This window comes from Neomonachus schauinslandi, chromosome 7 (genome assembly GCF_002201575.2).
Source record: "Neomonachus schauinslandi chromosome 7, ASM220157v2, whole genome shotgun sequence".
Lineage (NCBI taxonomy): Eukaryota > Metazoa > Chordata > Mammalia > Carnivora > Phocidae > Neomonachus > Neomonachus schauinslandi.
Genome location: NC_058409.1, coordinates 32,174,487 through 32,201,878, shown reverse-complemented (window position 1 = coordinate 32,201,878; position 27,392 = coordinate 32,174,487). Strand labels below are relative to the sequence as shown.

The window sequence follows — 27,392 nt, the reverse complement described above, 5'->3', positions numbered from 1 at the left end:
GGGGGACGGCCCGTGTATCCGGGTCCCGGGGAGTGAGGAGATAGCGAAGGGGGGTCGTGGCTTTGGGGAGCGGTGCTCGGGGTCCCCTCCCAGAGGGACCAGGGCGGTCCCGAGCTCCACCTCCCGGCCGGGAGGGTGGGGGGAGGGCGGGGAGGCGGGAGGGAGGAGGGCAGGCGGGCCAGGAGGGAGGGGGGAGGGAGGGGGCGGGCCGGGCTGTGCGCTCCGCTCGCTGCTGGCTCCGCCGCCGCCGCCGCTGCCGCCGCCGCCGCCTCACACACTCGGGGAGCGGGAGCGCGGCGCGGACGCGAAGCCGCCGGGGCTGCTGTGCCCAGAGCCAGCCGGAGCCGGAGCCTGAACCGCAGCGCCAGCCCGAGCCGTGCCGAGCCGCAGCCCGGGCCGGGGCCGGTGGCGGCTCATGGACAGCAGGGCCGGCGGCCGGCGCTGCCCCGAGGCGGGTAAGGATTCGGTGGCGGTGGAGGCAGCGGCGGCGGCTCCCGGTCGGGAGCGGCCATAGCCGGCGGGAGCTGAGGGAGGGGCGCTCAGCCGAGCGAGGCCACGGGGGCCCAGGCGGTGCTCAGCGCGCCGGGGCGGAGGTGGGGGTGGCTGGGAGCTCGGACCCGGGGTTGAGGTCGAGTCATCCCGGCCTCCAAAGTCCGCGGCGAGAAGCGGAGCGAGGAGAGGGGGTGCTGAACCGGGTCTCTGCCTCGGCGTCCCGCACCCCTGCGTGTTTGGAGCCGCGCGGAATAAGGGGACTCTAGGAGCGCGCCGAATGGAGGTGGTTGGGGGAAGCGCGCAGCCCCCAGTTTGAGGTGGGGGGGCTCCTCGAGGACGAAGCAGGCAAGGACCCTCATACACAATGTACACACACACTTGTTGGGCGACCAGCTCGGATCACTCAGGCGCTTCCAGCTTCCCGCGGGCCCTCGGAGAGCCAGACCACGGACATATGTACACGCATACATACATCCGTACATATGTGCACACACACATACCACCCGCACACCAGCGCCCACTGGGGTACCGTCACTAGCTCACAATCCGCTTCAGCGTCTGCACGCTCAGCAGCACCGACACACAACCCGTGGCCATAACAGCAACAGAACACAACCGGGTGTGACATTCGGCGACATGAGCCCACAAACACAATCCCGTGCCCTCATGAACGAGTGTCGCGGCCGCAGTTCGCAAATGAACACTCAAAACCTAACCTCGCACGTACATATTCCTTTAAGGAACACACCCTAACATAAATTATGTTACCCACTCCTTGGCCAGAACACAGAGGCACGGCACAGGTCTCGCTTGCCCCCCTCGACTGCACCCACATAAACACAACCCCAGTGTCTCAGCACACGCCTTGACGGCACACACCCTAACACAGAAAGTAGAACCTACAGCGGCGCCTCACAGAATCCACTGCTTCACACATCTTAACACTGGGTGTCACACACACCTTGCACCAACAGTGTCACGTTACACCTGCAGCCTATACACACAAACACGCACACTCAGTCTCTCTCCCTCGGAGGCCAGATTCCGTCCGGGGAAGCCGAGGGGCGGTCCGGCGAGCCCCTAGCGTCCCTTCATCTTAATCACGACATTGTTATTGTGACTATCAGCACCGCGGGAACCCTAGGGGCTGGCCGGACCGGCTTCCCCGCCTGCGTCTCCCCCACCCCCACTCCGGGGCCGGGCCGGCCCGGTATTCCCGGAACAGGCTGGACTGGCAGGCCGCGGCGTCCCGGCTCCCCTGGGCTTCAAGGCCCTAGGTCCCTTTGCAGAGGATGCAAGCCTGGGGCGGTGTTTGCGACCCCCTTCGGCCATTTAGCTGCGTTCTTCGAGCCACCTGGGTCCCCAGCACACCTGGGTCCCTCACACCTGTGTCCCTCTCACACCTGGACGCCCTCTCCGCCGGGCGCCGGGCGCCGGCTGCAGGCCAGAGTCGGGTGCGCGGGCAAGGCCCTGGGGCCCGAGGGGAGATCGCGGCACGCGCAGGAGCAGAACTGGTAGGCGAGATGGACTCAGCTACCCTCGGGAGCCCAGACTTCTGGCCTCAATTTCCCCAGCAGTGATTGGCGACTGTTTCTTCTAGCTGGAAATATTCGGTGTAGCGTTGAGGTCTTTGAGGATTGAGCGCGGGGCAAAGACCCCTTTCCGCTAGCCGTGAGAGGGTCCGTTTCAGGAGAATGTCCCCACCCGGCCTGGCTCGCCACGCTTTGTGATTCCGGCTCCGGCTCCCTCCCCGCCCCCTCCCGGCGCCCGCTGCTCGGCTCCCGCCGACGCCCGCTTGCTGGGGACCCTAGGCAGAGGGCCGAGATGCAGAGGAGGAGGGATTCCCCGTGGCGGCCCTTGGAGCAGGGGGCGCAAGGGGCCCACTGGCCGAGGCACGTTCTCACCGCGCCCCCGCCTCGCCTTGAGCTCCCGGAGGCCCTGTGTCGCTGGGGTGGGGGTGGGGGCGCCCGAGTCCGAGGATGGTGGAGGAACAGCCGTCCCCCCCGCCACACACACACTGCTGCGTCCTCTGGGAGGAGACGCCCGCGCTCTGGGTGTGTGCGGGGAGCACCCGCTGACCACAGCGGTGCAGACAGGGGACTGCCGGGGCGGCGACGGAGTCCAGGACATCGTGCCGGAAGACGGAGGGAGCCTTCCATTACCCGCTCTGAGCCAACCTTCGGTAGCTGCCAGGAAAGAGGGCGCTCAGAAGGTGTTTGTGACAGCCTAGAGGTGGGGGCTACTTGCTTGATGGGGAGGTCTGGGAGGATTGAAATCTGTAATTACAACTAGACCAGGGCGTGGAACGGAATCAGGGAAGAGGAGTGAGAGGGGCCTCCAGAGACAGGCAGGGGTAATGTAGTAGGGGAGCAGATCTGGTTTCAGTTCTGGCAGCTTTTAGTTTCCCCTCTCTGCCCCAAGCCACTTCCCAGAAGGACTTCAGCTGGAAGAGGGTGTCTTGCTGGTCTGGCATCTTCCTGGCCGAGGGGCTGCGGCTGTGGCTACTTGGTCAGGGGATCTGGGCTAGAGAGAGATGGGAGGAGAGGGGTGGAAGCAGGGGAGAGGGCCTGGGGGTGGGGGTAGGAGATGGAGGAGGCCCTTCTGATATGGTAGCCCCCCCACCCCCACCCCGACCATGAGCAAGGATAGCTGGTGCTGCAGAGTGAGATTCTTTCCACAATGTATTGAGCACCTGCTAGCTGTATCTGCCAGGGCCCGTAGTGGGTGGTGAGGATGCAGTATAGTGGTGAGATCCACGCCAACCTTGTCTTCCTAGGTCTTCCCAACTAGCAGGGGATGGGTTAGTTTGTTTACTGAACCGAGGAGCACCTACTGTGTGCCTGGTGCTGGAAATAAAATGCTCTGTTCAGTTATTTTATACGTATACTGGTCCTTCACAATATAATAGGTCTGAATGCCACAGATCTCATCTCCCAAATAACTTCCAAGAGCCAGAATTGGTTATTTCCATTTCACGATATGGAAATAGGTTCAGAGAGGTGAAGTCACCCGGCCAAGGCCACATGGCTAGGAAGTGGTGGAGCAAGGGTTTGAACCCCAACATCCTGACTCCAGAATGCAGGTGCCTGGAAGCCCTGCAAAGGCTAATAGAGGGTTGTGAGAGAGAGGGGAGAGGGGGGAGGAGCCAAGGGCTGTGCACTTGCTCACTGTGGGAAGCCTCTGAACAGCTCCACCCCACACAGCCCTGCTAAGGCCTACCCTACTCTCCCAGAGGTTGGTTTTGTCCCTTGGTTTTTGTGCCCACGGTGGCAGTGGCTGCCGCGTAAGAGTGCAGGGGTAAGGCTGGGGGGGTCAGAGCTGACTTGGTCAATGGGACACGGATGGCTGCCTCCGGGTGTTTTAGCATTCAGCAGAAAGTGGACCCTGGTCCCTGAGGTGGACTGGAAATGAAGGATCCAGGTGAACCCTCACTGCTATCCTCCCCGCACCCCCCCAACGTGTTGACACAGATGGCGGTTTCCTTGGGCTTCCCTGGACTCTGCCCCCTCATACCTCACTGCTCTCCTCAGGCCTGAGAAGAATGAGTCACGGTTCGCCCTGCAGCTCTGCTTCTCAGGGTCCTGGGTGTCTATGTCACTGGGCAGAGGTGGGGACACCCTTGCCAGGAAGGCAGCAAGGGCAGATAAGGAGCTAATGGCTTCAGGAGCTGCCACCTGGGACTAATGACTCTCCATAACCAACCATACCTGGGCAAAGTTCAGGGATGGTGGGGGCAGGGGTGAGGAAGGGCTGCCTCACTGCTGCTCCTGGCCCCTCTGACTCTGTCCCTGCATCCCCAGGGCCTCTGGGTGAGGGGAGGGGACAGCTTCAGGCTGGGAGGCTTGGGGTCGTTCACGCCTTGAACCCTAAGCCCTCTCTCTTTCTTTCCTTGCCAGGCAAGTTTGGCAGCCCAGGGATGGGGTGGGGTTGGGGGGGCTACTCAGCCAACATATTCTAGCCTCTGAGACTTCTGTGGATTTTCCTTCCCCCCCCCCCCGCCCCCCATCCAGCCTTTTCCCCAGACTCTGGGATGTGAAGAGGCATTCTTATTTCTCACATCTTGACTCTGCTTACTACTTCTATGACCTGAGACAGTTCGTGGTTCTTTCTTAGCCTCAGTTTGATCATCTGTACGATGGGAGGCAGTGTGATAATAAAGTACCCGTCTGGGAGGGTGGGGAGGATTAGATGGGATAATGTATGTAAACGCAGTAAGACCTCAGGGAGTGTTAGCTGGGATGATGACGATGACCGCAGTGATGATGATGGATGATGGCAAAGGTGACAGAATTTGCACTTCTTTCTCAACTCCAGGGACCTAGTACGTCTCCGAGGTAGTCTTTCCCTCATAGTGCATCCTGTTTCCTCCACCCTACTGCCTGGGGGTTTCTCCAGGTCCCTCCCCCAGAATCAGAATTCCGGGTGGGGGGGGGCAGATGATACTCATTTTAAAGGAATGTTCCAGGTGCTTCATGGGCCTTAAACCATCTTCAACTCTTGCCTTCACTCTGGGTAGCCACCCCTCCAAACCCATGTTCCCCTAAATTCCTACCTCCCAGAAACACCCTTTTCCCCATACCTTCCTGGCCTTGGATATTTCTCTGTGGTTCCCTTTCCAACTCTGAGGTTGTATGCCATAATACCTTTCCTGATTTCTCTGCTGGCTGGAGGTCAGGGATCTTCTAAGGGTGACAGGGTGAATGAGTGAGACAGAAAAAGAATATGTATGGGGGTGGGGTTCCAGTGTCTATGCTGCCTGGGAGGCCTGAGGGGTCAGAGCCCTGGGTTTTGACCCTGAGAAGGGGAAGGACGGGCTTAATCTGTAGCTCTTCGAGCTGCTACAAATCAAAGTCACCCTGACTCTGTCAGACCACAGACCTCTGAATTTATAGCCAAAATTTGTGAGCATTCATTTTTCTTGGAAAAATCTGCCCCATAGTTTCATAAAATTCATGAAGGGGGCTGTGATCTAAAAAGGTTAGGAATCCCTGTTCTGGAGAGTGAGTGAGGCAAGCAGTCACTGTCTTATTTCTCCTCTGTGTCAGGTTTAGGGTAATTCCCATACAACCCCCACCCTGCCAAGACTTATGCGTGGAATTGGTGTGCAGAATGATCCACTGTGTGTGTGCCATGGGGGGAAGGCAGGCTAAGGTACCTAGAAGGGAATGAGGTTCTCTGGAGACAGTCCTCTGGGGGTGTTTGGGTTGGAGCTTGAAAGTAAGATGAGCCTTGTGCCAGGTCCATGCAGGTAGATGGGAAGTGGCTAGAGGGTGGATCCATATGGAGCATTAGATAAATTCCTCCTTCCTTTAAAGAGATTAAGATTGCAACTAGGAACAAGCACACACACTAATCTGATAATAGCCTCATATACGTTGAGCACTTTACTGCCAAGGAGTGACCAGGGAGGAGGTGCGGTTTGGGAGTGCTACGTGAAGGAAGTGAAGTGTTTGACTTGTGTAAGGAATCTACATTCACTGAGCATTTGCCGAGAGTCTACTATGGACCTAAACAGAGAAGGATTAAATTTGACACCAATAGGTTCTTGATGGAGTAAGGGAATTAGGCAAGGAAATAAGCAGTGACCACCCAGAAAGTGCCAGGATAGGCTAAACCTGGGAGCTAAAGTAGTCCTTCAGGAGCTCTTACTGAGTGCCTACTGTATGCCAAGTCCAGGGCAGGGTCCTGAGGATGTAGGAGCAAACAAAGCAGAGGCTTTCTTCTCTGCTCAGTCTTGTAGGAAAGACAATTGACAAATGATTTCTCATATAACAGCTACATAACTACAATTGTAAGTGCTGTAAGGGAGCATTTGTTGAGTACTTCATGTGTGTGCTAGGCATTTAGCCCACATGATCTCAAACTCCCTAGGAAATAGATGGTGTTATTCCCATTTTACAGATAAGGAAACTGAGGCCCTAAACCATTTTTCTCCTGCTCAGCACCTAGGAAATGGATAGTTGGGTTTCTCCTCAGACTGTCTGATGTCTTCTCCACCCTGATTCCTTACATGTGCCAAATGATTACAACCAAACAAAAATGACAAACGGTCATTGAGTTTGAGCTGTTGTGAGCTCCACGATAGCAGATTGAGTCTATCTTATATGCTGCTGTGTCCCAGTGCCCAGGACAGAGCCTCGCACATTGTAAGTGCACAGTAAACAGTTGTTGAATGTGTGGTGCCCAGCTCTGTGAACATGCGTGGGTTGGGGCAGGGGAACGAGTGTAGGGAGTCTGTCCCTACCTTGAGGAAGTCTGGCATTTGGCCAGGGAGCCAGAGAACACGGGAATAGGTGCACAGTACTAGGGCTGAACGACACAGGCAGGTGGGCGGGGTCCGGGCAGCTCAGTGATTCATTGCCTTGGGATTGGAGCAGACAATAGTGGCTGTGAGTTGGAGAAAGGAGAGGTCACAGTGGGCTGGAGAGGCCTGGGAAGGCTTCCTGGGGGACCAGAGCCTGCCTTCAGTGGGGTAGGTGTGGTCTATGATAAGGATGGGTAGGATTTCCAGGTGGGGGGGCAGGTATTTCAGATGCAAGTGAGGAGCTGGGGAAAGGAGAGTGAGCCTGAGCCCTCTGCTGAAAATGCAGGGCCTGACTTTGGCTTTGAATAGAGGGGCTGGCCATGGTTTTGTTGGAGAGAAGTAAGGGGACTGGGACAGTAGCAGGTCTGGCTGGGGTCTGCAAATGCATAGCCTCAAAGCTGGTGAGGGCGAGATGGGTGGAAGTGGGTTATTGGGGTGATGAGTGTGCAGCTTGTAGTTGGCTATGGCATACAGCACTCCAATTGGAAGGATTTGGGGGTGGGCACGGAGAAGCAGGTCAGAGATGGGACTGGACCCGTCAAAGGGGGAGGGGCCAAATAGGAGCCGGATGTTTACTGAGAGACTGGGAGCCGAGCTTGGAGGGGAGTGGTCAGGAACAGGCTGGTGGTGGCATTGGCAGCTCTGTCCCAGTTAGACCTGCTGGGCTCGCAGTTGCTAAGGACAGGCCAGGGCAGCTCCCAATGCCAATTCCAGGGCTAGTCAGCCCTGACCACAGTCCTGACCCCAATCTTGACCTCTACACTCTTCTGCCACACACCTGTCAGTGTCTCCTCTCCTCCCAGTGGAAACATCGGGAGGAAGGGAGGAGGAGGCCTGGGAACCGAGCCGGGGGCAGTGTGTGTCTGGGGGGAGGTGGGTGGCTAACTCCTACTCTTCAGCTCTAGCTGTTTTCAAGCCTTGATGGGTGCCCAGTTTAAGCTGGCCCTTCATGGGGATGGGGGCATTGGGCACTCTGGGTGATTACTGTCAGAAAAGAGGGACTTGACGTGTCGTATCTCATACGCATATACTGACTGGCATCTCAGAAGGAAGAGAAACGAGACGTCTTCCCGCTCCCTCCAGCCATCCTGAGTGGCCCTCAGTTTGGGGTCCAGGGAACATAAGGGGTGCCTGTGTCTCCTTCCTACCATGTATGTGGGGGGTGCTTCAGGGCTTACCCTTCCACTTGCTGTCTCTCCGTATCTCAGTATCAAGGTAATTACCATGGGTGACTAAGGCAGGGTGCTGGTGAGAAGGAGGTGTTGGGCAAAGCACAGAAGAGAGAGCAGGGAGGAGGGACTGTTAGGAGGGTTAGGGCGTTCCATGGGCAGGAGCTGCTCTAGACCTGTTCCAGGCCCTTACCGGCTCCTCCAGCTGGGGCAGACACTGCTGCTACTCCCAGCTGTGGGTGAAACTCAGGGTTCTGGGGTCTGGCATCAGGGTTCTGGGCTGGGGCCGAGCTCTCTTCATGGGATAGCGTATAGATGGCAGGGGGAGAGTCAGGGCCTGGCTTGGGCAACCCTCAGGGCCAGGTTCCTTTTCCCAGCTGACCTCCTGTTTTGCCTCTTCTCCTTGCAGCCCTCCTGATTCTAGAGCCTGCCAGGATGGGGCCCCTGAGGCCCAGCCCAGGCCCCGGGGGGCAACGGGTGCTGCTGCCCCCCTTGCTGCTGGCAGTGCTGCTTCTGCTGGCGGCATCCCCAGGCCATGCCACTCGGGTGGTGTACAAGGTGCTGGAGGAACAGCCACCCAACACCCTCATTGGGAGCCTCGCAGCTGACTATGGTTTTCCAGATGTGGGCCACCTGTACAAACTAGAAGTAGGCGCCCCATACCTGCGGGTGGACGGCAAGACGGGAGACATCTTCACCACTGAGACGTCTATTGACCGCGAGGGGCTCCGTGAATGCCAGAACCAGCTCCCTGGTGAGCCTTGCATCCTGGAGTTTGAGGTGTCTATTACAGACCTGGTGCAGAACGGCAGTCCCCGGCTGTTAGAGGGCCAGATAGAGGTACAGGACATCAATGACAACACGCCCAACTTCGCCTCGCCCGTCATCACGCTACCCATCCCTGAGAACACCAACATCGGCTCACTCTTCCCCATCCCGGTGGCTTCTGACCGTGATGCTGGCCCCAACGGTGTGGCATCCTATGAGCTGCAGGCCGGGCCCGAGGCCCAGGAGCTGTTTGGGCTTCAGGTGGCGGAGGACCAGGAGGGGAAGCAGCCACAGCTCATCGTGATGGGCAACCTGGACCGGGAGCGCTGGGATTCCTATGACCTCACCATCAAGGTGCAGGACGGTGGCAGCCCCCCACGTGCCAGCAGTGCCCTGCTGCGAGTCACTGTGCTTGACACCAATGACAACGCCCCCAAGTTCGAGCGGCCCTCCTACGAGGCTGAACTGTCCGAGAATAGCCCCATCGGCCACTCGGTCATCCAGGTGAGAGGTCCCTCCATCTAACTGTCAGGGTTCCCACCTTTAGAAACGGGAGCTCAGCCCCACCTGGTGAGAGTGCCCTTCACTTAGGGGTAAACTGCCAGGATACTGTGGCAAGAGCTCTTCTCCCCAGCCCCCAACCGGCGAGACCTTCCTATCCCAGCAGGTGATATTACTTTCCTCTATCAAGCTACTTAGTGCAGGGGCGCCCGGGTGGCTCAGTGGGTTAAGCAGCTGCCTTCAGCTCAGGTCATGATCCCAGGGTCCTGGGACCGCCCCGCGTCGGGCTCCCTGCTCGGCGGGGAGCCTGCTTCTCCCTCTCCCTCTGCCCACCCCCCCCACCCCTGCCCATACGCCCTCCCTCGCCCCCCTTCAAAAAAAGAAAAAAAAATCTTAAAAAAAAAAAAAAGGCTACTTCGTAAGAGTGACATAGCACAGGAACAGCAGTCCCCCCTCCCCGAAGCAGACTCAAGTTGGAGAAACTTCGGAGAAGTGAAACCCCCTCCCAAGTCAAGTGATACCCTCCTCCCTAGCCAGGCGAGCCAAGTTGGAGCAAGAACAGTCTCTCCAGAGATGAGAATGTCTTCCCAACCAGCGCCCTTTATTTAGCCAGATGAGATTTTCCCGAAGCTAGAGGACAGAGCCTTTCTTTGCCTCTCCCTGACAGTCAGATGAGATTATTTTCACCAAGTGAGTCCGCAGAGTTCTAGAAAACTGCATTCAGATGTCTGTCTGCACACCAGCTTCCTTCCCTAGGCACAGGGTGCTCATGAGTATGGAGTGCTTGGCACAGTGTGGGGTCGGTTGCCTCTGCTGAAGTTCTCAGCACCCCTCTCCATGGGAACCGCCCCAGGGGCTGGGCAGCTTGGTGGGGCCAGGGCCAGGGAGGGAGCAAAGAAAGCGTCCCCGCAGACAGGTGGGCGTATCTCCCGCTGTCATCTCAGCCCTGGCCTCCTGCCAGCCCCAGCTCCTTTCTCCTTCCCCCTGGGCTGGAGCTGTCTGTCTTTGAAGTGAGGGAGCTGAGGAGGGCTCGGCCTGCCCTGCACACCGTTATGGTCCTGGGAAACCCTTCCTTCTGTGTCCTTAAACTGAAGCGGGGCATGGGGAGGAGTTTTAGCCTTTTTTTTAGAGGCTGGTGGACTTGAACGTGTAGAAGAGAGTCTGAGGAAGAAAAGGGAGACAGACAGTCGGAGATGGTGAATAATAACAGCCTGGGTGCCAGGCACGGTTCTGAACACATTATGTATATTCTGTCATGGAATCCTCACAGTACAAGGTAAGCATTATCCCCATTTCACCGATGGGAAACTGAGCCCACAGAGATTTGGAAACCTGCCTGATGTCACGCAGCTGATGTGTTCACATCCCACTCTGGCTATGTCCAACAGTCTGGCTTCAAAGCCTGTGTGTGTAATAGCTGTATCCCTTCCAGTGGGCCGAAGCAGGAGAGTGGGGCAGAGACGGGGCTCGAGAAGGGGCAGAAAAGAGAGGATGGGAAAGGGGCAGAAATTGCTGAGCAAGGCTGGGAGGGCAACAGGGACAGAAGTGAAGAGTCACAGAGACAAAGGGAGGTAAGATGGCAGGAGAGGTAGATAAGAAGCCGGGTGACCAGTCTAGAGACAGGGAGAAGTGGGAATCCTAACAAAAAGGTAGGTGACAGAGAGATAGATTGGGGGCAGGGCGAGTGATGAGAAGAAACAGAGTTTGGCTCTCACAGGGGTGAACAGGGCCGGGGATAGCTGGGATGCCCTGCCCAGGTGTCTCCACTGTCGAAAAGGGCCTGGTGCCCGACAGGAAGGGGAGAAGACTAGCAGTGGTCTGAGACCCCACTAGATGCAGTGCCCAGCACTGTGTTAGCACTGATTTCGCGCTGAGATGGACAGGTGGATGGGCAGATGAAAAGAGGTATAAATGCTATTTAGGGAGCACCTGCCACGTACCAGGCAGTGTTAGGCATTTTTACAAGTATTACTTAATTCTCACCACAGCCCTGTGAAATAGGTTCTATTATTATCCCATTTTATACATTTGTAGACTGAGGCTTGGAGTGATTGAGTAATTGGCCTAAGGTCACATAGTTGGGAAGTGGTAGAGCTGGGATTTGAACCCAGGACTCTTCTGCGGTGCTCCTCAGAGATTCTGCCAAGTTATAGCTGTCCTGTCCTCCCCGTTTCCCCCCATACACCCACCCCTACTGCCAGCACATTCTGCCTGACTGTGACATAATTCCAACCCTCTGTTTCTCCCTGACCAGCGGTACCTCGTGGCCATTCCCACCAGGTTCCTGCTGCCCCATCACCACCCATGTTTGTATAGACTTGGGCTGAGTGTGCGTCGGCGTTGGCGTGGGAGGGCGTGCCCACTGCAAAGGGACAGACAGTTCATTGTTTCATGCTGGGATCCCAGCCCGCTGCGAGCAGGCTCTGTGGCCTGCACCAGCCCCTCCCTCTCGGCCGCAGGCTCAGCCGCCCAGATTCCTCAAGTTGGTGCCTAGCCAGCGCCAGCCAGGAGAGAAGAAGCTGCTGAAACAGGTTTCCCCGGTTTGAGAGAAGCAGTGGCCCGGTAGGCTCCTTCTGACCCCTATCCCTACCTGGCTGCTTTCAAAAGAAATCCCCTCACCTGTGGCCTCCAGGTGGGCCTGTGGGTCTCCACTCATGCACAAACACACACGTGCACAAACACCTACCTTCTCACGCATTAACATATACTCCCAGTCTCAGAACACATGTATATGCACGCGTGCATATTATAACGCACACATGTCATGCAGACATGCCACTTCTACTGCTCACACCTTTGCAGCCCTTCAGAAGGGTTGAAGGCCACTTTAACTGGGTGGAAAGGCTGCCTCAGTTGCTAGTTGGATCCTCAGCCCCATGTTTGGGCACTAGTACGGGAATGGTAAGCCGAGTCGAGCTGTGCCCCGTCCCATCTCTACTAGTTGCTTGTAACACAGGGGAGGATCCGCAGGCTGCGTCTGTGCTCCTCAGGGAGAGATCAGTACTATCTGCCGCTTGTTGGGGTTGGGAAAAGGGCAGTCTACGTGCTGCTTCTGGAAAGGGTGCTGCACGAGATGAGTTCTGTCTGCCGTGCTCATGGCAAAGGCAGCTCACGTGTCCCCTGATGTGCTATCCCGGGACTAACCCATCCCTGTTTTCTTTGTTTTCCTCCCCTGCCCTGTAGGTGAAAGCCAATGACTCGGACCAAGGTGCCAACGCGGAGATCGACTACACATTCCACCAGGCGCCCGAGGTGGTGAGGCGTCTTCTGCGACTGGACAGGAACACTGGACTTATCACTGTGCAGGGCCCTGTGGATCGTGAGGACCTAAGTACCCTGCGCTTCTCGGTGCTCGCCAAGGACCGAGGCACCAACCCCAAGAGTGCCCGTGCCCAAGTGGTGGTGACCGTGAAGGACATGAACGACAATGCCCCCACCATAGAGATCCGGGGCATAGGGCTGGTGACCCATCAAGACGGGATGGCTAATATCTCGGAGGACGTGGCAGAGGAGACAGCCGTGGCCCTGGTGCAGGTATCTGACCGAGATGAGGGAGAGAATGCAGCTGTCACCTGTGTGGTGGCAAATGACGTGCCCTTCCAGCTACGCCAGGCCAGTGAGACGGGAAGTGACAGCAAAAAGAAGTACTTCCTGCAGACCACCACTCCACTCGACTACGAGAAGGTCAAAGACTACACCATAGAGATTGTGGCTGTGGACTCTGGCAACCCCCCGCTCTCCAGCACCAACTCGCTCAAGGTTCAGGTGGTGGACGTCAATGACAACGCCCCTGTCTTCACCCAGAGCATCACTGAGGTCGCCTTCCCAGAGAACAACAAGCCGGGTGAAGTGGTCGCCGAAGTCACCGCCAGCGATGCCGACTCGGGCTCTAATGCGGAGCTGGTTTACTCTCTGGATCCTGAGCCAGCCGCCAAGGGCCTCTTCAGCATCTCGCCTGACACTGGAGAGATCCGGGTGAAGACATCCCTTGATCGGGAACAACGGGACAGCTATGAGTTAAAGGTGGTGGCAGCTGACCGGGGCAGCCCCAGCCTGCAGGGTACAGCCACCGTCCTTGTCAATGTGCTGGACTGCAATGACAATGACCCCAAGTTTATGCTGAGTGGCTACAACTTCTCAGTGATGGAGAACATGCCGGCACTGAGTCCAGTGGGCATGGTGACTGTCATTGATGGGGACAAAGGGGACAATGCCCGGGTACAGCTCACAGTGGAGCAGGACAATGGTGACTTTGTTATCCAAAACGGTACGGGCACCATCCTCTCCAGCCTGAGCTTTGATCGGGAGCATCAAAGCACCTATACCTTCCAGCTGAAGGCGGTGGACGGTGGCGTCCCGCCTCGCTCAGCTTACGTCGGCGTCACCATCAATGTGCTGGATGAGAATGACAACGCGCCCTTTATCACCGCCCCTTCCAACACCTCCCACCAGCTGTTGACCCCCCAGACACGCCTTGGTGAGACGGTCAGCCAGGTGACAGCTGAGGACATCGACTCCGGTGTCAATGCTGAGTTGACCTACAGCATCGCTGGTGGCAACCCTTACGGACTCTTCCAGATTGGCTCACACTCAGGAGCCATCACGCTTGAGAAGGAGATTGAGCGGCGCCACCACGGGCTGCACCGCCTGGTGGTGAAAGTCAGTGACCGAGGCAAGCCCCCGCGCTATGGCACGGCCTTGGTCCACCTTTATGTCAATGAGACCCTGGCCAACCGCACGCTTCTGGAGACCCTGCTGGGCCACAGCCTGGACACGCCCCTGGACATCGACATCGCTGGGGATCCCGAATACGAGCGCTCCAAGCAGCGTGGCAACATCCTCTTTGGGGTGGTGGCTGGGGTGGTGGCCGTGGCCTTGCTCATTGCCCTGGCAGTGCTTGTGCGCTACTGCCGGCAGCGAGAGGCCAAGAGTGGCTACCAGGCCGGTAAGAAGGAGACCAAGGACCTGTACGCCCCCAAGCCCAGCAGCAAAGCCTCCAGGGGAAACAAAAGCAAGGGCAAGAAGAGCAAGTCCCCGAAGCCTGTGAAGCCAGCAGAAGACGAGGACGAGGCCGGGCTGCAGAAATCCCTCAAGTTCAACCTGATGAGCGATGCCCCCGGAGACAGCCCCCGCATCCACCTGCCCCTCAACTACCCACCGGGCAGCCCCGATCTGGGCCGCCACTACCGCTCTAACTCCCCACTGCCTTCCATCCAGCTGCAGCCCCAGTCACCCTCGGCCTCCAAGAAGCACCAGGTGGTGCAGGACCTGCCCCCCGCAAACACATTTGTGGGCACTGGTGACACCACGTCCACGGGCTCTGAGCAGTACTCCGACTACAGCTACCGCACCAACCCCCCCAAATACCCCAGCAAGCAGGTAGGCCAGCCCTTGCGGCTCAGCACACCCCGGCCCCTACCCCACCCCTACCATGGGGCCATCTGGACCGAGGTATGGGAGTGACAGAGCAGTTGCATCAGACCTGTGGGCTCACCAGCCCATAGGGGCCAACCCAAGCCAGGGGTGGGAGGTGGGACCAAAGATCTGGGGAGGCCGGGGCCTTGGTGATGACCCTTCTGCCTTGCCCAGGCACAGAGGGTTAGGTTGAGTGAAAATTGAGGGGGGGTGTGCTCTGTGGCATCCTCCTCCTTGCCCCCTCCCCACTGGGAGAGGCCGGTGACGGTCAGTTCCCAAGACACTAGACCAGCTGCTGGGTCTTGCCAGTGGGGGCTGGTGGGCAGGTGAGCAGAAGGGATGGAGGCAGAAAGGGGGAAGGGAAGGGAAGAAGAAGTCCACTCCAAACCTGGGTCTCTAGCTGAGACCACCCGCTGGTGCTTCCCTAGAAGGGAAACAGGGAGACCTAGGGTCCTATTGGGTAACCGGGTAGGGACTCTGTCAGGGAGGGGGGCCTCCCTATGCGTGCCTTCTGTGTGTGCTGTGTTAGCCTCTTCCCCACCCCAGGCTCCTGGGGCTGGGCTCTGGCTCCCCTTCCCCAGTCCCAAGCACTTACCCTGACAATAAAGTTCTCTATTTTTGGAGTTTTGGTTTCTTATTTTCCCGGAACTGAGAGAAGGAGTGAGAGAGACTGGAAACGGCCCTCTGTCCTTCGGTCCCTACGCAATTTCCCCATCCCTTCTCTTTGCCCCTTCCTACTTCCTAGACCTGCCCTATACCCCAACCCTATCTTCATTTACCATCATCCCATCTACCCCCACATCTGGCAACACGTCCTCGCACTCTGCGTTTGTGAGGCCTTCTCCCTAGGAATGACATCCTTCACCAAGAAAGGGCAGGTGCACTCAAGTGAGAGGCACCCAGGTCCTGCCCTTTGTCCACTGGCTGGGACTTGACCCTTCCAATCTGTTCACATTGAGCAGCCCCTGACAGAGCTTGGGCCAGAGCACCTGGTGAGGGTGAAATGCAGCCCGCCCACCTCAGGTGAAGGCAGAGAAGCCCTTGATTGTACCAGCCACCTTCCCTTGGGGCAAGATCTTCCCAAGTCCCTTTCCCAGCTCCTTCATCCCAACATCACTCAATGCCCAGCAATTACTGGGCCCTGCCCTGCGTGTCCCCGCCATGATCACCAGCCTGGGCTACTGGGAGGGAGGGCCCAGGGAGGGGGAGGGAATCCTCAAGTTCTTTGGATTGGCCTGCTCTGGATCCCTACACTTAGGGTGCTCCCTTCTGACTGAGGCTGAGGGACCCTAGTCCTGCCCCTCCTCCCTTCCCTCCTTCAGCTCCTTGCACTGGCCGTCCTGGGCTGCTGGCTCTCGTTCACTCTCTCTCTCTCCGTCTCTCACTTCTTGCTCTCCTGGGTCTGCCCTGTCTCTGGCTGTGCCCGAGGGGCACTGGGCCTAAAGCCTGGGTGAGGGGCCTCAGGTCATAGGGGAGTCTCTGAGGCCAGAGGCAGCATGTCTCCATGGCGACTGCAGAGGCTTGAGACACTCCCGGGAGGTCCAAGGCGCCAGCTCTCTACTCTGATTCCATCCACAAACTCCCCAGTGCCCTGGGGGTACCCCCAAAGTAAACACTCCTGGGGGCTTTGGAGGAGTGGGGCGTGGGCAAGTGAAATCTAGTTGCTTCTCATTTCTCCTGGACAAATAAGCATCTCTAGGGGGACCGCCAGCAACTCCTGACCAACCATTCTTTCTCTTTTGTTCCCACCCTTGCTGCCGCCACGTTGCTCTTCTATCCCTTTAGCCTCTTCATCTCTTTTTCTTTACCAGGGTCTGAGGGATTATCCCTTACTCAGCTGCAACCCAACACATCCATGGAGCCACATTGAACACCTCCTCCCAACATTCAGACACAACCAAACCACACCATTGTCATCATCAAAACACATAGGCCAAGTTCCTACTGTGTGATCAGCATGGTACTAGACCCTGAGGGGAAATGGTCATATTCCTACGAGGTACACGAGTGAAAAGATGAGGCAATTGAGCATCTTAAACGTGGCGTGGGAAGTGCCATAGTGAAATTTTTCCCAGCTGGTTCCACTATTCCTTCTGCTACTAGGTGCTTCTTTTTTTTTTTTTGCTCCTTACACAAGGTGCAATGGACCATACTCAGCGCTTTATGTGAATTAGCTCATTCGATGCTCATAACTCTTTGTGACATAAGTCATTATAATGCTCATTTTCCAGAAGTGAAAACTGGTTAGTGGTGGAGTCAGAATTCAAACACAAAGCATCAGGAAATGTGATTTCCAGAGTCTGCTGTTATCTATAATGCTTTATAAGAGGGGTCGCCTGATTAAGTCAGTTTGGGGAGTAAGAGATGCACCATCACATTAGCCTATTAAAGGCTCTGCGAAGCCTGCAAGAAAGGGGGGAGACCTGTTAAACTTTGTATAACTCTGGGTTTTCCAAATTTATTTGACCATAGTGCCCCCTCCCTTTCTATGAGGAACACAGTGTGGGGAAAACATGCATAGGACATGGGAGTGGGCTCCTGGAAGGAAAATGTCAAACTTGAGCCAGCTCTTTGTGATGAGCAGGAGTTGGGCAGGAGGATTCCCAGGTAGACATCCTTCTGTGTCTGGGTGATGGCATAGTGACGATATCATTACCCATGCAGAAGCTGATTGAAGAAAAAGAAGAATTTGGTTTCAGACTTGTTGAATCTGAAGGGCCAGTAGGGACAGCCAATAGGAAATACCCAGCAAATGTCTAGAACTTCAGGAAAAGTTCAGAAGTCAGAGAAGGAGAAGGAGACATCAGAGAGATTTTGGATCTAGGCTTTTTAAGATCTGATAGTGATAGAATTATAGGGAATGTTTAGGGTTGAGTATGCCCCAACCCTCCATTTTACAGGGAAAAAAAAAAAAAACCCACAGGAAAAAGGGCCCAAGTGACATGCTTAGTAGGCAGGACTGAAGCTTTAGATGACCAGGTGTAGGTTTTTGGGGGAGGGAGGGCTGCTGGCTACCATCTTGGAGAAAACTGGCAAGAGAAGCAACAGACTGCCCGGTGCCTCACAAACCCCTACTGGAGACTGTTCACTTCGACCAGGGGGACGATGCTCCTTTACCACATCCCAGCCCCAGGTCAGTTTTAGGGACCTCGTCTGTCATCACCCAGACCCTTTGGTGTTTTGAATCACAACATGGATCCCAAGAAGGGTTGCCTGTTCGTGAAGATGAAGTGGGAGCCAAGATGGGAAGGCAGTTCTGAGCCGCCTTCCCAACAGCTTAAGAGCTCCTCGTCCTGACAACCTCCCCCACCCCAGCTGCCTTGAATGGAATGAAGATTGTGATGGATCGGAAGGTATCAGGAGGATGGGTCTGCAAACCCAGGATCCCCTCTTTTGGCCTTCTTGATAACGTCCTATGGAGGGTTTTAGAGTAAAGACAAAGCACCCGTGAAGTCTTAGAGGATTGGAGGGAGCCTGGAGACTCAGCAGCAATAGGGCCTGGGCCTGAGCTGCTCCCACCCCAGGCTTCCAGGGGCCCTGGGTCTACACCCTCCGCAACTCCTAATTTGTGGATGGCAGGAAAATCAGTGGCAGTCCCAGGTGGGTGTTTGGGTGACTGTTGGTTGTGCCAAGTGCAAGCTGAGGCTGCCAGGTTTCTGGGAGGATCGTTAACCCGTGGCAGGCACACAGGGCTGCTGGCTGGGAGCAGCTTGTCCCAGTTCTACTGCCCCTACCCCAACCCCCAGTCCAAGTTCTAAGTCCTGGCTCCACCAAGCTGCAGCGCCTCCCAGAAACTCCTTCCTATTTCCTAGAAGGAGTCTCCCTTTGAGGCCAGCCTTCCCAACTGCTGATGGATGCCAGGCCCCTCCCCCTATGCCCAGGTCCTCCTGGGCCCTGCCCTCTACAGTTAATACTCTGTTTCCTGATCTGGAGGATGGGGGAGTTTCCATTGTTCTGCTTCCCCACCCCCAAGGGGCCCCGGTTTGTTATCTTGTTATCCTTGTTATCGGGCTCCCTTTCCTTCTTCCCTCCCACCTTTTCCCACTCCCAGGCCTCTCCGGAGGGGGATGAAGTGGGGACAAAGGGGCTCGAGTGGGAGGGGACGCAGCAGGGAGTCCTGAGGCTGCCTACAGCATCACGCAGCAGGGGTAGGAACAGAGGATCAGAAAGACATGGGGATCTCATTTGGATGGAGGCAATGGGAAGTTAAAGAGCAATGAGACAGGTGAGCAGCTGAAGTTCAGGGGTGCTATTTGGAAATTAGGGAACTGTACTGGTATTGGTGAGCTGTTTTGGAATGAGGAGTTCATACTGCTTTAAGGAAGCTGTTCTAGAAATCGGATGCTCGCTCATGATTGAGGCTATGCTGGAATTAGGGGAGTTGGCTGGTATTGTGCTATTCTGGTGTGGGCTGTTCTGGAATTAAAGGCTGTGCCAATACTGGGATGCTGTGCTATGACGAGTGGTTGTACTGGATTAGGCTTATTGTGGTGGCCTGGGGGCTATAATAAACCTGGGGCCGTGCTGTGGTGGGACTTGCAGTGTGTGGCCTTGGCTCTCCGGGGAGCTGTCCCAGAATTAAGGGGCAGTCCTCCACGGGGGTCTGCGCTTTCTTGCGGGCTCTGCTGTGCTACGGGGCTGGACCTCTTCTCCGTTGCTGCTGAGGCCTGCGGGCCCGGGAGCTCTGGGGCGGGCCTGGCTGGGGCTGGGGGTGGCTCTGGTGGTGGGCCCCCACCCCCCAACCCGGGGCAGGCTGGCCTTCCAGCGATGACACTCCTTCTCCCTGCAGTTACCTCACCGCCGCGTCACCTTCTCCGCCACCAGTCAGGCCCAAGAGCTGCAGGACCCGTCCCAGCACAGTTACTATGACAGTGGCCTGGAGGAGTCTGAGACGCCATCCAGCAAGTCATCCTCGGGACCCCGACTCGGTCCCCTGGCTCTGCCTGAGGATCACTATGAGCGCACCACCCCCGATGGCAGCATAGGAGAGATGGAGCACCCCGAGAACGGTGAGGAGCTGCAGCATGGTCAGGGCACCCCGGGCACGGGTAGAAGCTGAGAATGGTGATGTGACTTTAACAATGTCCTCCATTTATTGCGCTCTTGTGTGTTCAGCGGCGGCGGTCACTGTGCTGAGTGCTTTCAGCTATGTATTCATTTAATTCTCACAACTACTCTCTGATCTGAGAACTTGACTGTTCTCTTTACAGTGCAGGAATGTGAGGCTTGGAGGTTGAGTCACTTACCCAAAGTAATACGCAGGAAGTGACAGAGCTGGGAGGGGTTCAAACCCAGGCTTCTCTGACTCCAAAGACCTTGCATTCAGCACCACATTATACCACCTTCCTGGGAACAGGGACCGGGAGAACCGTGGCCAGAGGGCTCAGGCAGTGGTGAGGGAAACTTGAGGGACCTTTGAGGTCATGAGGGTCCCTTAATGGGGTCAGAGGGCCTTGAGAAAAGGGAGGGGATCCTGGAAGCTATGAGGAGCTCAGAAAAGGGTCTGATGATCCCCTGAGGGGGAGCCAGAGAGGGTCTGGCTGAGGAAAGGGAGGGGAAAGGCTTGTCTGGGCGGTTTGAAGGGTGCTGGCAGAAGGAAGGTCTGGGCCAGAGCAGAGGTCAGTGTGGGAATGGATAGTGGGTGTGCTTTCAAAATGTTTGTGTGGTGTAGTGCGTGTGTGTGTGCGTGCGTGTGTGTGTGTGTGAAGACATCCATGGTAGCCTCTGGAGGGGGAGAATGAATAAGCTTCCCCTTGGGACTGAAAGACTCCTGCTTGGAGCTGTCCTCGGGTCTTGCCCCCTCCCTCAGTCCAAACTGCCCCCCACCCCCCGCAAAGCAGATGAAAAGTTCCACTCCCCACGCCTCAGGCACAGGGCCCTTGTCTAACATCCCAGGCCCTAGGTCTCAGAGTGCCCTCCACCCCCCCCGCCCCTCCATGCTCTACTCATGCCCGTCTCGTCCTTTTTGTGCCCGCGCAGAGGCGGCTGGCCGGAGCAGGCCCTGAGGCGGAGTGCCAGGTAGGTGGGAGCTGCTCTGGGGTCTGGGGTCTGTGGGACTCGGCCCAGCACCCAGCCCCGCCCACCCAGTGCCCCTGCTCTGCTCTATGCCACCTTGGGTCCCTGAGCTGAAGAGCCTTGGTGCTTTGAGGGTTAACGACAGAGCTGTCCCCTCCTCACCTTGCACTGGCAGGAGGCCAGGCCAGGGTGGGTGGTATCAGGGGAGCCCCTGCCCCAGGCAGTGCTGCTCGGTCATGTCACTGAGGGAGGGTCACCGCCTGGTACCGTCCCTGAGCAAGGGCGGGACAGGGGCAACTATGACAGGAAGTGCTCATGGCCCGGCCGTTCCCATGGAGACCCCCGCTGCCCAGCAACCACACCAGCTACTGATGTCAGGCAGCCAACTCCTATTCCCATGGGGGTTCTGGGCAGGGAGCCGGGGCTAGGCCAGGGGTGGTGGTTGGCATAGGGGGCTGGAGTGAGGTGGGGAGGGGTTGCATGAGTGTGCTTGTGACTGTGTGGGTGTGTGCTTCTATGTGAACTGCCCACGCAGAAGCTCATCCCCTCTCCCTGGCTTTAAAAGCAGGGGGTCACTGTGCTGGGGTAGGGTGGGGTTCCAAGAGAGCTGCGAGCATGGTGAGGCTTGAGGGGGTTCAGAAGGAAGGTATTGGCCCGCCTTCATCTGAGGATGGAGAAGCCCGGTGTAGATTTGTGTGTCCATGCCTATCTGAGGATAGGCGTGTGTGTGTGTGTGTGTGTGTGTGTGTGTGTGTGTGCGCGCGCGCATGCGCGCGCGTGTGGCTGACAGAGATATTGTGCCCTTAAGTGAGGATGGGGGTTTCCTCACCCCCTAAGGATAGGTTTGCTTCTTTAAGGCTGTCTGGAGATAGATGAGGGAGTGCGTAGATGGATTGTGTGTTTGTGCACCTGTCTGAGGGTAGATTTGGTGGGTGTGTTGATAGGAGAGCTGGAGGGTGGCTGAGGATGGAGGAACGCATCTATTTAAGGATAGGCTGTCTGAGAGAGAAGAGCCTGTGGTGGATGGCAGGAGGCTGAGTGTCTATTTGCGGGTGTGTATGCCCGCAAACTCAGTGGGCAAAAGGGGCGTGCACCCCTGTTCTGAGGCGGGGCGTAGGTGCCTGTGGGAAGCCCTGGGGTGGAGCTGAAGACCGTCCTCCCCATTCTCTCGTGCAGACCTGCGCCCTTTGCCTGATGTGGCCATGACGGGCACATGTACCCAGGAGTGCAGCGAGTTTGGCCACTCCGACACGTGCTGGATGCCTGGCCAGTCGTCTCCCAGCCGCCGGACCAAGAGCAGCGCCCTCAAACTCTCCACCTTCGTGCCTTACCAGGACCGAGGAGGGCAGGAGCCTGTGGGCGCCGGCAGCCCCAGCCCCCCGGAAGACCGGAACACCAAAACGGCCCCCGTGCGCCTCCTGCCCTCCTACAGTGCCTTCTCCCACAGTAGCCATGATTCCTGCAAGGACTCGGCCACCTTGGAGGAAATCCCCTTGACCCAGACCTCGGACTTCCCACCTGCAGCCACACCGGCATCTGCCCAGACAGCCAAGCGCGAGATCTACCTGTGAGCCCCCTTCTGGCCGGTGGCCATGCCCCTTCCCCAGCCACCGGCCGGGTCCCAGTTGGGCCCATTCCAGGGTCCTGCTCCTGACCCCTTCAGCGTGGACTTCCCGGCCAGGGCCCCAAGTGGGGGTGAGTACTGGCCTCATGACCACGCAGGCCATTCCCCCAAGCAGGGTCCAGGTCCTCTCTCCTCACTTCATCCCCCAGCCCCTGGGAGACTTTCTTCCCCTTTATGGGGCTCCCCCAAGCTGGTGCCCAAGAGGGCTCCTCTACAATGACTAGGCTCCCTTCCCTCGACTTCCAGGGAGAACCCCCTCACTTTGGGCAGATGGTGGAGTCAAGGGTGGGCCACACACTTTTAACTCATTGTTTCCCACATGGCCGACCAGGGCGGAGACAGGATGTCCCCATTCCAGCCCTGCTTCAGGGCTGAACTGGGGAGCCCCTCTCCCTGGGAACTCCCAGAGGAAACTCTTGACCACCAGGGGCTCCCTGAAGGGCTTTTGTTACCAAAGGTGGGGTGGGGATGGGGGTGGGAGTGGGGCGGAGGCCTTGTCTTCCTATACTGCTCCTGGGCTGGCCCACCTGCCTGCCACATGCCCATGCCTGATCCCATCTGGGCAGCCCCCTTCCCTGCTGGTCATGCAGTGTCTGTATATAAGGACCTTGGAATGATGTCCCCATTTCTGCCTGATTTGCAACTTTTCTTGTTGATGTTGTGTTGTCTTGGGGGACCCCTCTTGGGGGGGAGGCTGCCCTGTGCCCCCTCCTCCCTGCCGCAGTGCCCCCCACCCCAGGCCTCTACTGTTCCATGTTGTAAATACCCCTGGGGCCGTAGTGGGATGGGGGTGCAGGCCAGGGAAACAATGGGTGGGTGGGGGTGGGGATGGGGGTAACATTCGCCTATCAGCAGAGCTGGGCTTTTATTTAATTTTTTTTAAAAATACAAATCTCTATTTTTTTGGAACTGTTGCGCTGTGCCCTGGGGGGGGGAAATCCCCGCTCAGGCTGGCCCCCCCACATCCAGATGAGCATCACAGAGGGGCCCTGAGGCTGTGGGGGGCAGCTGGACAGGGGTGGGATGACTGTGCCTCTGGCCTGGTTGGGTGAGTTGGGAGCAGGAAGGTTTGCTCAAGGGGTGGCTGGTTGCTGCCTCTAATAGGGGGAACCTGCACCCTGCCCCCTCCCTGCCCCCCACCCCCCAGCCCCTGCCATGACTGACCCGTCAGCCTGTAAAACCACCATTGCCTTGATCTCAGGGGGTGGAAAGGGCTGCCTCAGGGCACCCTGGGCTCCAGGCCCCCTTCTTCCAGTTGGGCTTCCCTTTGCCAGGGTCAGGGGTCCCCTGGGGGAGGGGGTGGGCAGATTGGGGGGCAGAGAAGCCCAGTCAGCCATGATGAGGTGGGATTCCTTTCTGCACCTCAGGGGGCCAGGGTGTGAGGGGCATCCTGTAGAGCCCTCATCTCCCACTGTGGCCATCTCAAAGCCTCAGTCCCTCTTCCTTCCAGAAACCCCCACTGCCTTGGCCCATACCTCTCCAGCTCCCCAAGGGGCCCAGGCTGGGAGGCTGGAGACTCAGGGTATGGCCCTTGCTTGACTTAGTCTAAGCTTGGGGGGCGGCCCAAGGGTGGGAGGGGTGGGTACAGGCTGCTGGGTCGTCTGGTGCCTTTGGGAGCTGTGCTGCTGGGGTCTTGGACTCCTGTAACCCCAGAGACCCCACTCCACCTCGGGAAAGCCAGGGGCCTGAAGAATCACCCTATTCTCTGCTCCTTGCCCCTAACTTGGGTTGGGGTAACAGTGCTGGGAAGGAGAGCATTGTTAGGCTGGTAGCCTCAGCATACACAGCCCTTCTATTGAGGGCAGAAGGTAGAGTGGGCTGGGGTGGCAGCAACCAGGTCTGGGGGTTGGCCAACGGCTCCTTTCCCTGGGGGAGGCCCACAAGTGGGCTGGGGGCTTGATAAAGAGAGAGCCCCCTTTCCCCCGCACAAACAGGGCAGGTGCAATAGCGGTAGAGTTGGTAACATGATGTGCCCAGCTGGTGGGGCAGTGGCCTCAAGGGCTGTCCTGGGTCCTGGAGGTCAGGGTTCTGGCAAGAAGATTGTATGAGGCCCATTTGCTTGGTGGAGAGGGTGGTCCAGAAAGGAGGCATTCCTGGAGTCAGTGGACTCCCCTGGAAGCCCCTGGTGGCCTGGGCACCCTGCCCTGGTCTTGGAGACCCCTGAGCACTGAGTGGAAGGGCAGAGGAGCATTTTGCACAATGGAGAAGCCAGAAGGAAGGGGGTAGCCCAGATGGCTGGGAGGGCTGAGAAGCACAGAGGAGGAGCCCTTCCTACAGGCGAAGGCAGAGTCCCAGCCCCCTGGTTGGGGTCAGGGCACTGAGTCTGTCACCACCTGGGCACTCGAGAGGTGAAACCAAAGGTGGGCAGGGGACGGGTGACAGCACTGGGGACCACCCCATTGGTCCTAGGTCTGTGAAGCCCTTCCCCAATGCCTTGTGTCGCGTACAGTTTTATGTACAAATAGGCGACATTTGGCCAGAGGAGACCCCCCCCCCTCAAACCCAGCCTGACCCAGTCAGTGTCTTCCTAGAGGGGACCTAGTTGGTCCCCAACTCCCTACTTCAGAGCATGTCTCTTGGGAGGGGGAGGGTACATGGGGACATTTCTCTCCTGGGGTCCCTGAAGCGTGTCTCACATCCCTGGGGGAGGGTCTCTGGGGCATCTCTCACCTCCGGGGGCTCCCTAGGCCCTTTCTCTCCCTTTGGGAGTCTCTGGAGGGACATGTATTCCCTCTGGGGACCATGGGAGCATGTCTCCCCTCTATCCAGGCTCTCTGGGGAGCCTGTTTTCCTCCCAGGGTTCCTGGGAGTACTTAAGGCATGTCAGTCTTGGGCCATCTCTCTTCCCAGGGAAGGGGGCTATCTCTGAAGCATGTCTGGGAAGGGATGTTTCTGGCCCTCCCTGCATCTCTCCTCTGGGGGTGTCTCTGACCTGCAGCACTTTGGGATGAGACTGGGCAGCTCTGAGTTGTCTTTTCTCCTGGAGGCTCTGGGAAACCTCTCTCCTGGGGATCCGGCCTCTGGAGCCATTTCCTCCCTGGGTGTGGGCTATCTCCTGGTGTTGGGAAGGCTTATGTTGGCCATGAGAAAGTCTCTTAGGGGGTGACTCCACGCGGGACTTCTCTGGGAGGGGGGGGACTGTGTCTCGCCCATGGGGTTCCCGGGCGGGTGTGTCTGCCCGTGGTGAGAGGGAGACTGTGTCTCCTCGGGTTATCTGAGTGGGGAGGGGGGCCGTGTCTCTCGCGGGTGTTGGGGGGGTGGGGTGGGGGGGGGGGGGTTTTGGGCTCGTCGGGTGCCCACACTGGGGTCGTGTTTCTCTTGGTTCGTGCCACTTCCCACCGCCTCGCTCCTCCCGGGAAGGGCCCCCGCCCCGCCGCCACTCTCCCCCACCCCGCCCCATCCCTGGCGCTGCGAGCACAATCCCGTTGATTTGTAATGATTTCTGTCTCTTTCTGTCTTTCTCTTTCTCTGACCTCCTCCTCCCCCGCCGCGAGCATGCGCAGGCACCGCCCCTACCCCCTCCGGTTCGGTTCGTTTCCGGTTTGTTTGCTGAGCTGTCAATGGAAGACCCGTGTAATTATTCCCGAGCTTTACAATAAAAGTGTGAAAACCGGACCCCACCTCACTTCTTCCGGGCCCTCAGGCCTGCGTCCCGGGGAGATGGGGGGCTAAGTCTGGGGTAGAGGCCTTGGAGGGGGCCAGGGGACGCGGCCGAGAGAAGAGGGACCGAGGCCCATTGAGATTAATCGGTGCCACTCCGGAATGGGGGGCAAAAGGACTCAGAGCGAGGACAGACACCTACTCCGTGCATGTCAAAAGTGCCTCCCTCCCCCAGCCGCTGCGCTGTGCCCGCCCTGCAGGGCCCCACCCGGAGCGGAGGTGCGGGCTAGGGATGGGGGGGGCGATGAGGAGCGCTGGGGAAGGGTACGCTGTGCGGCTGCCTTCTTCCAGGGGGCTGGTATCCTTTCCTGTTCCCCTTTCATTTGGCAACAAGTATGAACTGCGGAACTGAAGGGAGAAGGGGCGGGAGACATCTGTCGGTCGCTCTCTCCCACGCTCCGGAACCAGGGTTGGAGGTCGATTTAGGGGACCTGAAAAGGTCTCACCCTCGTCTCCGACTGCGCTCCCCTCCCCCTGCTTCTGGGTCCGAGCGGCCCCGGCCACCTCCGTCCGGCTCCCGGGTAAACACCGGCTGGGGAGAGGTCGAAGAACAGAGACCGGATCAGCCGGTTTCCCAGCCCCGCCTCCCGGGGCGCCCCTCCCCCCCTCCTCCCTCCGCGTGCTTTCGCTCGACCCGCGTTCCCCCTACCCCCGCCCGCACCGAGTAGGCCCGGCTCCTCGACCCCGGGGTCGGTTCAGCGGCTGGGATTAGCCGAGCGCAGGGACTAATCCTGGATGAGCCTCCGTGTAAACCCGGATCGACCGCGGGTACAGCGGAGGTCGCAGGCGCCCCTGCATCCATTCCTATACGCGGGGCTTCGCAGGGCGTGACGCCCCTTCTCCCCGCACCCCCCCCCCAAGTCCCCTTACTACATTCAGAGACACGTGGTTGGATCTGCTGTGAGGGACGGCTGGGGGTGGGGTGGGGGGCGGTGTAAGAAGAAGACGCCACCAAGATCAGTCTTGAATCTGGTGTTCCAGAGCCTGGGGTCCCGGGGAGGCGAGGAAGGGCTGAGGCCCCTTTGGCAACCTCTGAATCAGGTCAGCTCTCCAGTTCAGTGAGCAACCCACGGGCCCCCAACCAATCCTCCAGTTAAAGAATCACAAACCCTCCCACCTGACGTGGGTGACCAGCCCCTAACCTTGAGGCCTCACTTGATAGGACCTCGCCTCATCCCCACCCCTGACTTGGCCAGACAGCTGGGGTTAAGGAGCTCCTGTTAAGGCCTAGCCCTGAAAAAGATGTCAGGGGTCAAGAGACGTGGGTATCCTGCCCCTGGTTGGTTCACTCCTTCTGTAAACAATTCCTGAGCCTCTCCCTTGTGTCTGCCCAGCACAGGGTACTGGGACACCCCAAGAATGACACACTGTCTCTCTGAGAAAGGCAGACAGGTAAATAATAACCGTATCAGGTGTTCAGCCCGGCCCTGAGCTGTAAATTCAG

At 58.0% G+C, this 27,392-nt stretch overlaps 1 protein-coding gene across 1 annotated transcript; it reads left to right on the top strand.

Moving 5' to 3' along the window:
- The first annotated feature begins 263 nt into the window (after nt 1–263).
- Nucleotides 264–22,235, top strand: PCDH1 (protocadherin 1). Its single transcript, XM_021701984.1, has 5 exons — nt 264–455; nt 8,375–9,237; nt 12,418–14,613; nt 19,439–19,658; nt 21,841–22,235. The coding sequence occupies exons 1-5, from the start codon at nt 416–418 to the stop codon at nt 22,233–22,235; spliced, it is 3,714 nt and encodes a 1,237-aa protein (XP_021557659.1). The 5' UTR covers nt 264–415.
- The last annotated feature ends 5,157 nt before the right edge of the window (nt 22,236–27,392 follow it).

What these genes read in the sequence shown, in the direction of transcription:
- PCDH1 (XM_021701984.1), top strand. Translation starts at nt 416, where the DNA reads ATGGACAGCAGGGCCGGCGGCCGGCGCTGCCCCGAGGCGG. An exon ending in TCGGCCACTCGGTCATCCAG is followed by an intron (nt 9,238 to 12,417) that starts GTGAGAGGTCCC and finishes CCTGCCCTGTAG; the next exon opens with GTGAAAGCCAATGACTCGGA. An exon ending in CCAAATACCCCAGCAAGCAG is followed by an intron (nt 14,614 to 19,438) that starts GTAGGCCAGCCC and finishes TTCTCCCTGCAG; the next exon opens with TTACCTCACCGCCGCGTCAC.